Source organism: Bombus impatiens, unplaced genomic scaffold (genome assembly GCF_000188095.3).
Source record: "Bombus impatiens unplaced genomic scaffold, BIMP_2.2 scf_0268, whole genome shotgun sequence".
NCBI lineage: Eukaryota > Metazoa > Arthropoda > Insecta > Hymenoptera > Apidae > Bombus > Bombus impatiens.
In genome coordinates, this window is record NT_176687.1 from 53662 (window position 1) to 65765 (window position 12104).

The 12104-nt window shown below is 40.1% G+C and overlaps 1 protein-coding gene across 1 annotated transcript; it reads right to left on the reverse strand.

Moving 5' to 3' along the window:
- Window positions 1–994: 994 nt before the first annotated feature.
- On the reverse strand, window positions 995–6703 carry LOC100747683 (segmentation protein Runt). The gene is made up of 4 exons (XM_003488845.4): window positions 6029–6703; window positions 5788–5901; window positions 3421–3528; window positions 995–2212 (listed from the first exon to the last, which is right to left on the reverse strand). Exons 1-4 carry the CDS (start codon window positions 6348–6350, stop codon window positions 1755–1757), a joined length of 1002 nt encoding a protein of 333 aa, XP_003488893.1. The 5' UTR covers window positions 6351–6703; the 3' UTR covers window positions 995–1754.
- Window positions 6704–12104: the final 5401 nt, after the last annotated feature.

The window sequence follows — 12104 nt, forward strand, 5'->3', positions numbered from 1 at the left end:
ATTTAAATCGCGGCAAAAAGAATATGGATTCCCCTTGCTGCTCTACGAAACACAGTTTCACGGCTCAGCCACGATCACTGCAAGACGAGTATTTAGGGCAGATCGTTTTCTACAGGGGCAGCTCGATTTTTGCTCGTCTTTCGTATTATGCTTGTTGTGTTCAGTGTGTGTGATAGGTAGACCGCGGATCTTTGTGTATTTACAATGGCGCAAAAATACACACAATATGGAAAGATATGTAAAATATCGAAAGTATAATATACTCGTTATAATTTTTAATGGGCGAAACGAGTCTCTATCTTGAATCAATTTTTGAAAATTATGTTCACAAAAGTATGAATATAATTCATGCTCGAGTCTAGTGATAGTCTTTGTTATTAAGTTGTGTTCTGTTGGTTATTAGGTTGTTGCATAAATTTTGTTCGTTTCTTCTTTTACACAAGTATACAGACTTTTATGGAATTTCATGTTTCTGTGGGCAGAAGTAAAAAAAATATCGTACCACAGTAACAGCTGTTTAATGTAGCTATTCGCTAATTTTCGACAAACAATTTGTCCAAGAAAGTATTGATAAGAAGGTTAGATGCAAAGATAGTTCTAATAAGAAAAGATATGTCGTTCCTGAACAGAGAAAATGAAATATTAGTAATGGCAGAGCTGTCAAGTTTCTCGTTTAATTATCGTAATTAACCTTGATCGTTCGTCGATTTAGTGACTTCAGTGATTCACTACTTCATTTTCACTGTGTCCCGAATTGTTCGAAGATTTCAGAAACGAATAAATATATCTTAGTTTATGGTTGAATAATCTTTATTTTGGGAGAATAATTTTTATTTTATTATTATTATTAATTTCGATTGCTCACAGTGGAACATAAGATGATTTAATTTCGAAATGACGACTGCAAGAGATCTTATAGATATTTTTGAGAAAATCAATGATGTCGAGAACACACTCGGAGAATAGCATCTGGATGAAAAGAATAAGTTAGTTTGGAATTGTCACATCCGTTGTAGGTTTTATTTGACTTGTCGCGTTTTATGTAATAACATCTGTTTACATTAAATTAGATCTCTGGCTTATAAATAATATCGGTATCTCTGTCTTTTTATCTCTCTGAATAATCTTTTCTCACACGCATACGTGATTCCCATTCACACGATTCCTGTTCACACAACTCTTATTCACACGAAATTAAACTGTACATATGTAATAATATCCTTTTCTCTATAATTATTGTCCACGTACTATCTACACGTATATACAATCCATTTGTACAATAATCCGAATTAAAAGTCCTTTTATTATTCACAGTGGGACACAATAATGTCTTCTTTATCATCGAAACTATGAAAAAATATAAAGTACTGATATCGGATTAATATTTCATCTCTCTAATTAATGTCAATCTCACAAGCATCTCTTGATCCTTTAAATCGACCCCGTACAACTGAACACTAAATCAAATGTTGAATCGTCGTTATATCTTCGTCATTGCCAATTTCACCGAAACGAGAATGAATAAATCGAGATAAATTTAAGTGAAGGGAAATAAAACTAAATAACTCACAGACACTATATGAACGATCGGGTAGAAAAAGCACTTCGTCGAGAGCCTGCATTAACGTCGGACGCATTCCCTTTCCACAGAAGAGACAGTACATCCACCGACGACGTAATCGACCTAAGTAATCACTAGCCTTCCATCGGAAATTTTTATTCTCGTTTCACCGAGCTTCCGTCCTTTTTTCGCCCTAGTAAGGCCTCCATACTGGTTTGGTCACGGCCGGCGAGGAGATCTTGGTCGGAGATGGGCTCCTCTTTGGCGACAACGACCGCGAGATCAGAGCTGTTGGCGCCTTGAGCTCGTTTTTCGTACCCTCGATGGTCTTTTTCGATGGGACCCTTTCCGAAGGCGATGAAGATGCGGTGACGACGGACGTTGCTGGCGGCAAAGTGTTCAATCTGATTGGCACGAACGCACTGCGTATTTCTTCGGCTGCTGATTCGCTTCCGGACTCGCTCGGACTTTTCGGTGGCGTTCTAGACGGACTGTTCGGTATGGTCGCTGATACGGCCGTACTGCTAGTTGTTTTTGGCGGCAGCGTCGCGTACTCTGTCGGATATTTTACGTGGTCGAACGGATAAGACGGTAAAACGGTGGGCGGGAAGGTTGGTGGAAACAGATCCGTTGTTGGCATCGGAATACTTCCTAAAGAAATGCGTAAAAAGAAAAGAGGTGATTAGTTATGATTTTTAGGGAAACTGACATGGCGATTTAAAGAAAAATGTGAATGAGAATGAAGTGAATGAGATCGTGATTAGTCGCGATCTTCAGAGAAACTCAACTAATGATTAGCGAGTTAAAGAAGAGAGTCGGTTAGTATGGATCCCGAGGAAAAACCAGAATAGAAGAAATAACGATTAGCTGTAAGTTTTAGAAAGAAGAAATCTTTAGAAGGAAGTTTTTTGATAAAGAGAACCAAGTCAGCGGAACCAAATCCATTGATGGTATGTCGGAATGTCGTGATTTTTAAAGAGACAGAAATATATGGAATTTTAGAGGAGCTGGTATAAAGAATAGAATCGATAGTTGAAGAGGACCAAGTCGCTGAAAATAAATGCATCGATGGGACTGGAGCGGAGCCTGAGGAAAAATGAAAGATGAGAAAGGAAAAGGGCGACGATTAGTCGTGATTTTTAGAGAAGCTGATGTACTATGAAGAAGGAGAGGAGTTTGGTGGGTGAAGAGAACTAAGTCGTATTGTTATTGCGTGGATGCATGGGGGTCGAAGGGGTCCGTTGTGGGAAAAGGGAACCCACCCTCGGTCCAGCCACGAGTATGAATCATCGGCAGGCGTCGCGGACTCTGGCGAAATCGATAACACGAACTCGCTTTCGTCTGAACGCGTGTCCGCTTTCGAGGCTTTTTTTACTAGTCGGAGTCGGAGCGATTCTTTGGTTGTGTGCATTGTTGCCCTTTGATTGATTGCGACTCAGACGAGGATGAAGGGCTCTGATGGTAGCGATTAGAAACGTTCTGCGTGGCTAGTACTTTTCATCACAAGATGATGGTTCTTGAAGCGCGTGCGTTTTGTGACGATATATAGCATTTTGATGCAAAAGCTGATAAGAACCGTTTTACACCTGTTATCGATGAAGACATTTTTGTGTAATCTAATCTTTACCTAATCTATTTGAAGTGGCGACTAAATCTTTGCATAAACTCGAAGAAGGAGAATTCGGTAGTAAGTTCTTGATGTTATCCGAAGAATTGACGAGCAATCGGTGAAAGATACGAAAATACTGGGCGTGTAAGGATTGAGGAAATTATTATCGCGTTTGAATGTTGTTTAATGGAAATACTGACGAAATACTGGGAAATACAAGCAGGAAGGCAATTATTAAATGAAAGCTCACCTTTGACGAACGCGGGATGGGGCAAATGCCACGCGTGTCCCAAATACGCAACATCTACCCAAGGATTCAGCAATCCAAGTCCAGGAAATCCATGCCCGTACTGATAATCTGCAAATATCCAAGAAACATATTCCTTAGCACGATCGAAGCTTTCGAAAATAAACTAAAGATGCGTGCCTTCGACGCGATTCCTTCGACTCTATAAATAACCATTCAACGATCAAGGTTCCCCAAAACGCACTCTGTATCAGCTACGTTGTAACCTTGACGAACTTTTCTCCCTATCGATCCTGGTATTTAATTATATCCTACCTCGCGTTTCTTCAAAATCCTTCTTTTATCATGTAAATCTGAAAAGAACGAAAGTCTATCTAATCTAATTTAAAGAAATTAATTAGAAATCCAATTGAAGAATATATAGGGGAAAAGAAACGCGAGTTTTCCTAAATGTTTTGAAAGTTCATGCAAATTTAGAAAGATCGCGAATTTATGATTTTAATTACATATGCAAGAAGGATATTTGACTCGATCTACTCAACACGCGATACGTAAGTGTATTTTCTATTTAACTATCTAAGTAATAGATGCGATCATTTTAATTAATAACACGGTATATATCTACAGCTTCAAACGTGAGATTTAAACCATTGCCGTTAATCCGAATCTGCATTTCTTCCGCACGTCGTTCTTTATATCCTGCATAGTATTTCAACAGATTCGAGTGATCGATATGTTTACATGAATCGAAGTAACTTAAACAACTTGAAAGAAACTTCCGTCGACTTATTTGCTTCAAACCTTTTGAATTCATCTAAATTGATTAATCTGAACATAGTTTAAATCAAGTTACTTGCTTCAAGCCGCTCGAATGTAATTATGTATCTTGACTAATCTGCACAAAATTTAAACCAAGTCACTTACTTCAAGTCCCCTGAATTCAATTAACTCGGCTAATCTGAACGAGATTCAAGCAAAGTCCACTTGCATCAAGTTTTTTGACAAATCTTAACGAATCTTACCGAACTGACAAAGCGATGTGATGGCAGAGGTAGAAAAAAAGAAGAGGAGTTTCGGAGGGATGGAGACCAGTCGAAATGTCGTAAAACTCAGATTAACGATGCTCTCCGGAGCCGAGTTAGCGATCTCTGTTTACAAGATCGGCGCGTTACGCTGGCTCGTTACGAGCCACATGCTACCGCCATATGCGGCGCGATAAACAAACGCATAAACGCGGTTCCTTTGCAGCCAACGCGTCCACGTCGTCGTTTCTCTACCTCCCGTGGCTTCGTTCGACTCTTTTACCTCGACCTGCACGCCGCCTCCAATAAACACAGATCAACGGTACAGTAGTTAGCGTTCTACAAGCCAATCCGGACTCAAGTTTGTCTGAGGAAAATAAGCGAGGATGGTAAAAGGATGCCGACTGAGCCGCGATCATCGCGGCTTGAACCGATGCCAACCTCCGCTTGGTACACAGATACGATTTTCACGCGTTTGGCCGCGTATACGTGTGCGTGTGCGCGCGCGCACAGCCAACCTTATGCACGTGCACGTGCAAACGGGTCTGGTAGAGACTGCGAGTCTCTGCGACCGCCGCGCGCGGCCCGCGGTTTGAGGTCCACCGGATTATTAAACGCCTACGAGGATCTCGACACCCGTTTGCGGGTTCTATACCGGCCACGCGATCGTTCTCCATGCGGAATCTTTCCTTTCACCTTCGCGAGTTGGATATTTTTCTCTTTTCTTTTTTTTTTCTTACATCCAGGATAACAGAAATCAAATTCGGAAAGGAGACTTCTGGATTATTTGTGGAGAAACTTCCAGGAAGATGAAAAAGGAGACTAAGGATTCTTTCAGGATGTCGTAATACATACGGCTAGTGAGTGGGATTGGCGAATCAAAGCTTGTGACCCGAAGTCTGAAAAAAAGAAAAAACGAAAAAAAAAATCAAAAAAAAACCAATGTCTTATAGCAAAGAAATTATTATGGCCAACTCATTGAACTCGATGGATAAGAAGTTGCAGTAAAGAAGAAACAAATCCTTCAAAGATTTCGTGTTTAACATTCATGTTTGACAATCCTCCGACGATCTCGTATTTAACGAATTACACATTTAGAGAATCGAAGTTTTAAGTCGAAGAAATCAAAGCTGCGAACAAGAGAAATTGTTATGGTGAATCTATTCGGCCTTTAAGAGAGAGTTTGCAGGAAAAAGGGAAAGAAAATTTCTGAAGATTCGAGTTTGGAATCGGAAAAATATACAAAAGGAAATAAGAAAAATGGAAACTTTTAGTAATCTTACATCTAGCAAAGAAAATTAGAGTCGAAAAAATCGTAGTTTGTGAAAAACTACTGCGGTGAACTTACTTGATTTGGATCGTGGTTCCCTAGGCCCATCCACGGTGACTTTGATCGCCTTCGTATAGGTGGCGACTTGAAATGGTACCGTGCTGATTTGTATCGTCAGCGAAAACGACTTTCCTGCAATTAGTAAAAAATTATTCGAGTATAGTTTTTCCCAGATTCCAAAATGATATAATTTCTTCAAGAATATTTTTCAAAATAAATTAGAAAATTAAAGTAGAGCTATAATCCATGGGACGCTAACCTCTTCCGCTACGACCAACGAATCTGAGATCATTGAACTTGGCGACTTGGTTTTTCATGACAGCCGTGCAATTTCTCAATTCACCGCAGCAATTCTCATCGTTGCCAGCTCTGATAGTGACTAGAGTGCCGTCGCTGACCTCGTCGAGGGCAACGACCTTGAAAGCCACCGGTAGCGACTTATTCGACCTCCAGTGCGATGGCAACGCGCTGCAGAGGATGGCCGGACTTCCGGTCCTCACCAGATCTCCGTGACAAGCCTGCAGTGTCTCATGAATAGCGTTGAAGTTGTCCATCCCTAACGGTCCCTCCGGCAGATGCATTTTTTACTGAAGTTGTAGACGTTGATGGCGACAAAATACTCCAGAAAAGAAAGAGGTCATTAACGCTAAAATCCTCGATAACACCAAGTATCTCCTTAACACACTGTGTCCAAATCACTGTTGAGTATTTCACTCGAACACGATAATAGTCCATAAACAGCAACGATTTAACAAAGAAGAGAATGTCTCTGTTATTGTTACGCGCAATTCAACTAATATTTTTAAAGAGTCCCTCGTAGAACGACATACACTTTGGATCGCAATCGAAGAAAAATGATACGACGGATCGAGGAAAAAGTTTAACGCTAAACCGACGCGCACTCGATGCCGGCTGAGCGGATTCTAGTTTTTCGCGGCCGCAGCCGCAGCTATTTAGAGGGGATTTTTCTCCCCTCCAATTTTTCCGGAGCCCCACCCAGGCCAAGCGCGTCGACCAATGAGGACGGCGGTCGTGTTGTGGCCTCCGCGGCTCGCCGCCTTCGCCCCTAACCAGGCTTAGGGGGTGCCTTGCGAAAGGGGCTGCTAGCCTGCTGCCTCTCTCGCCAAGGGTGGCTTGTGCCTCCGCTCTTCCTTACCGTACTCATCGTCCCACTCTCGTCACGCGTCCCTCTCTATCCTACCCTCTCTGCCTACCTATCCCTTTCTCTCTTCCATCGGCACGTTCCGCTTTCTACTACCCGCTTCATCTTCCTTCTCTGTCACCCTCGTAGTACCATTTCGGTTCTAACTCTTGCTCTGTCTTCTTCAGTCTAGTGTATCCTTTTCTCTTTGCTTTCTCGCTCGGTCTTCTTGCTACCGTCTACCTTGGCCGGCCAACTCCTGCCACGCTTACGGGATGATGTGAATTTTCACGCGCACGTGTTCGTACCATCCCTCCATGGTCCTCCACGTTGCACACGTTTCTTGACCTCGAGGATGACTGTTGCGAAGAACGAAGAATTTTCTCTGGTATTGTTCGATGAAATTGAATTATATAGAGTGTTTAATGCTGTCAAGGGATATAAATACCCGAGACCCTTATTCAGTTAATCAGAGAATAGAATGATAGTGGGTATAATTATTCCGTCTCGTACGTTTATGTTACGAGGCTTTAGTATTAAGGTTTTGATATTCAGGTTTTCTTATCGATGCTTTCTTATCGGGATTTTACCGTTTATCACAGTTAAATTCGCATAATCTTGTGATTAACATGAGGACTGCGCTTTCCGATTTGTTCAACAATGCGTCAATTTAATCTTGGACAACTTCATTAAGTATATCAGATTTTTGTGATGGGTAGAATATTGTTTCTTATAATATTTGGACAAAAATGAAAATCAACTGGTACACCCTTCTGGCTTTTTCAACAACAAAACTAATCTCTTTTTCAGCAAAAGAAACAATTCTCATGTTTAAATTTAATAAATTTTCTTACCGTTATTAGTCCTATTGATCTCTTCTATTTATTTTTTTCCCCTCTTAAGATAATGTTTCCTACCCCGGGATATAAGAATTTCGCTTAATCTGCCATAACCAATTTCAGCATTCAATAATCAATATCACGTTACCAAAACAGTCTTTTTAATCGGTCGTGGAATTAAACATGTAGTCTTGCATCCTGTCGAACATGACAAAAAATGATCCCACTAGTTGCTTCGATTCGTCAGTCATTTTCAAGAAACTTATATTTGAATCCAATAAGTTGTTCGAAATCAAGCAGTTAATATAAATGAACTTACTATGTTCTTCTCGTATATTCTTTGCATATGGAATCTATCGCTTCTCCTCCACATTGCTTTTCTAACAAATATGACAAAGAGAGAAATGAATTTCCAATAACGCTGCTACGTAATAAGATTTCTAAAAGTTGCAATTAAGTAGAATGCAAAAAGATGAAATCGTCAGGAATTTTGTGCGACTCTTACACGGAGGCACAGTTGCATGAGTGGTTCGCATAATTTACTATGTTATAAGGATTGACAGCAAATGGACCTCAATATTTGGACAGAGATTCATGCGAGGTCCTTGTAGGGATCGACGAACGCGCTAACGGAGCCTAAAAGCAGGAGAAAGACGGAAAGGTGGCGGTTGCAAAAGATTTATTAGGGTGTTGAGGTTCATTTCACCGATTTTCGCGTCAAAGAGGCGCACCAATTCAGCCCTTTTAGCGGAAACTCGAAAAGGACAGGCCGTAAAGGACAGACGTTGGCTATGCACGAAATTCGAATCGATCTTCACGGAATCTCGACTCTTTGACTTTCTGGGTCAGCGTGTCGTTCACGGAGGCTTTCCTGCGAGATTTACAACGAAATTGCACTCGCAGCCTCTTGCCACCCCTTTTTCGCCTCCGCACGCTGCACCAAAGAGGAAGAGTTTAACGAGGCCGGATTAAATTTCCGGATCGCGCGATTTCTCCGCCCGTCTCCTATCCTTCCCTCTTTTTATTTTCGATTTTCGGCTCTATCTTGTGATCCAGGGTGTTTGATAACCCCCTCCTCGAACATTTTTTCCGACGATATACTCTATAGTGGATTCGGCAAAAGAATTTAATTTTGATTAAATTCAGAAAAGAATTTTCATTTCAGGCTCGATGATCGTGATTCTTTTAGAGCTCTCTTGATATAATTAAACTAGTATTATTATCATAATTATCGGTATTTATAAATTCTCTTATATAATAGTAACGTTTCATCGCAATAGCAATCGTGACAAGTAGTTTTAATTTGCGAGTAATTTGATTATCCTGTATAAAATTGAAAAATTATAAAATGGAAGTTTAAAGTTAGTAATGTTTTCTGTTCGTTAATATTATTAGCAAGGCTCAGATGCGACATTTTTTAGAGTTTTGTATATAACGAAACGTCAATAATTTTAGAGACAGGCAAACGGGGATTGAACGTAAAAGTTCAGCGTTCTGTTTTAGTGTTTCCCAAACAGTAGACAAAGCAGCAATATCTACCAATGTGATTTTCGTACCGTAAATTCCAACCGAAAATCGATGCCTAGAATTATTACTTTCTATGAAGAAAGAGCGTACCCATCGGTAGTTCCTCTGGCGAAACAGAGGCTACGATCCATAAAGGCCCAGTTTCGAAGCTTTTACTGTTGATCGTTACAACCGACTAGCTCCTTAAAGGTTTCTCCAGGCAATATCTAGGTAAAAGTGCGTGGAAAGGCTCTTTTCGATTTTCGCTGCTTTCACGCACTTACTGTCTGTCCTTGAGCAACAAACAATTTTCTTACAGCTTTTACACCTACCAGTGGGGATTAGTATGAGATTAACCCCATTTTTTTTTCACCCTCTCTTCGGTCGTGTCGTTTTTTCCGTTGCATCTGCGACGATTGAAAGATTCGAAAGCTTACACCGATGGTTTCTATTTTCTCCTCGGTCTCCCGGATTTAGTCGGAATATTCGTGATAAAAAATTGTTGTATCAATAATATATAAATACGTAGGTCCTCCATGAGAGTTGATTTCAAAAAAATATTTTGCAGCATTTTAATCCTCCGTACTTCGAGCTGTGAGAGTACGATCTTTTCAGTACCAAGGCAGCTTGTCTCACAAAGGAAACTACTAGGAAGGTAAGAAATCTCTATTTAAAATTCATTCCTTGGACTCATTGGATTCATATATGGACATAGTTCGAATCAGTAACATTTTGAATATCAACTTTGTGAGAAATTCATAGGAATATTCTATTCTAGGAAAAGAGTCCTTCGAACGGTAACTAATTTAGAAATGTTATAAAATTTCAAAATGTAAATGTACATTAATAAATTCAAGCATACGTGAGAGAGATTGTAACGGCACATGAGCTAGAGAACAATTCAAATCATGTTGTTGTTTTGTTTTGAAGTAGCAATATCGTTAGGATATACATAACGTAGTAATAAATAAACTCTGGGCAAAACAATGTCACCGCTACGTGCAAGCGTGGAACAAAGAGGAATTTGAATTTTCCGACTCTCCACCAGCCAGTATAAATAAACTAAATAGTAAGGAAGTCAGTATCTACAAGTGTCTACCGAGTTATCTATCAGTTATCAGTTAGTCGGCGGATTAGTATCTACGAGTATCTACGAGTATCTACGAGTTATCAACGAGTTATCAGCGATCTTATTTTGCGACTTACACACTTTCTTAGCGAATCCGTTAGTACGGGCGTTTTTGCGAACATTATCTGTACTTATTTATTTACCATTTTAAATATACTTAACGGTTTCAATAATGAGCAATCTCGTCTAATAAATCTCACGATCAACCATCCTCTACACAAGTCCTTTATAAGATTGACGTTTCTCGAATAGAATCTCTTGCAAGCAGAAAGAGTTGATATTTTGCCCTAATGCCACAGGCATTTCTCTCGTTACAAATTACTCTCTACAAATTGCTCTCTACCTATCTTTCATTCCCCAGAAGCATTCGTTCAAAGTTGCGTTCCTAATACGTCGAAAAGAAGGCGCGGAGCTCTTCTTCGAACAATGCGTGTCTGCAAAAACCGGCGCATCGACAGCAACAGGAGTTGCAATTAATTAATAGTAGACAAAAAAAGTGCTCCCGAGAAGAAAATACAACGATGCGAGAGGCATTTGGCGTAACGAGCCGGGCCGAGAGGACTAATTTCTTAAAACGCGCCAGCACGCGCTGGGCGTCCGTTTCCTCGCCAGTGACCAGCAAAAGGCAGCAGCCTTTTTTAATAAAGCCTAGTGCCTGGGCTTGGACAAAGACAATGACTTGCATGCATGGCATCAGGCGGCATCACGGTTAGACGAATATGGAAAAAAAAGATAGGAGCATGAAAAGATGCACGGCCAATGCCGAAAGGGACGTCGTTTGATCTGCTCTTCGACGCCTCGTTTCACGTCCAATGAGTAGCAGCATCCGTTATTCGGTGTATATATAGATATAGATATATATTTCATGAAGTAGTATTCGCAGTTTGATTAACTTGGAATCGCGTTGGATTGTACAAAGCGGCGTAGAAGAGAGTTAAAAGACTGGATTACGACTGTCAGCAACCGGTTTGAATTTAAATGTTACTTTGAGCAGCGGCACACCGGTGCTGCCTCTGTTTTGTAGACATCTCTGTTTTCAACCGCGTGTGAAAACTTGGTTATACCGTGTGTTTTAATTCCTCGTGTTCCCTTGGCTAAAGCGACCGGCGTTGGGTTGTTAAGCTTCCTTTAAAGTTAAATTGTGCAGCTCACCACTTGCCAAGCTACTATCGTATTCAGTGACATTTCGCCAATTTTTATGCTTGAATTTATTATAGATCTAGAGGTTCTGTAATTCATTCGATCCTGTTTCTCTGCTTGATCGGAAAATCCTAATCAAAAGAACATCGATTGATGGAAAGTTTACGGATGGTACCTTTAGAATGTGTGGACACTGAATGAAATGGGTACATTTTTATTTGGATCTTTTTGTACTAATTTGATGTTAACTAATCTTAATGTACAGCCAGCAATTTTATGAGAATCCTGAATTAGAAAACAGCAAGTTCCTGTTACTAACGCGAGGATAATAATTTAAAAATGAAGAAACTTATTGTTATTCTCACTTATTGTCGGATATCTTTTATCCATGAAAAATGTGAAATACACAAAGATTATTATCGAATACCAAAATCAATATTTAAATCCTATCTGCAGCTTGATAATATCCATTGAAACATAATTTTCAATTGACGCCATACAGCCCCGGGATAACAGCATGGTTAAAAAGTGAAAGCATGGACTAGTTCAAACACTTTAATGTATTTTGTAATGTAAATAG

Coding starts and splice junctions, on each gene's coding strand:
- LOC100747683 (XM_003488845.4), bottom strand. CDS start 6,350: ATGCATCTGCCGGAGGGACCGTTAGGGATGGACAACTTCAACGCTATT. Junction 5,902..6,028: donor CGTTGGTCGTAGCGGAAGAG/GTTAGCGTCCCA, acceptor TACTAATTGCAG/GAAAGTCGTTTTCGCTGACG. Junction 2,213..3,420: donor CCATCCCGCGTTCGTCAAAG/GTGAGCTTTCAT, acceptor GCATTTCTTTAG/GAAGTATTCCGATGCCAACA.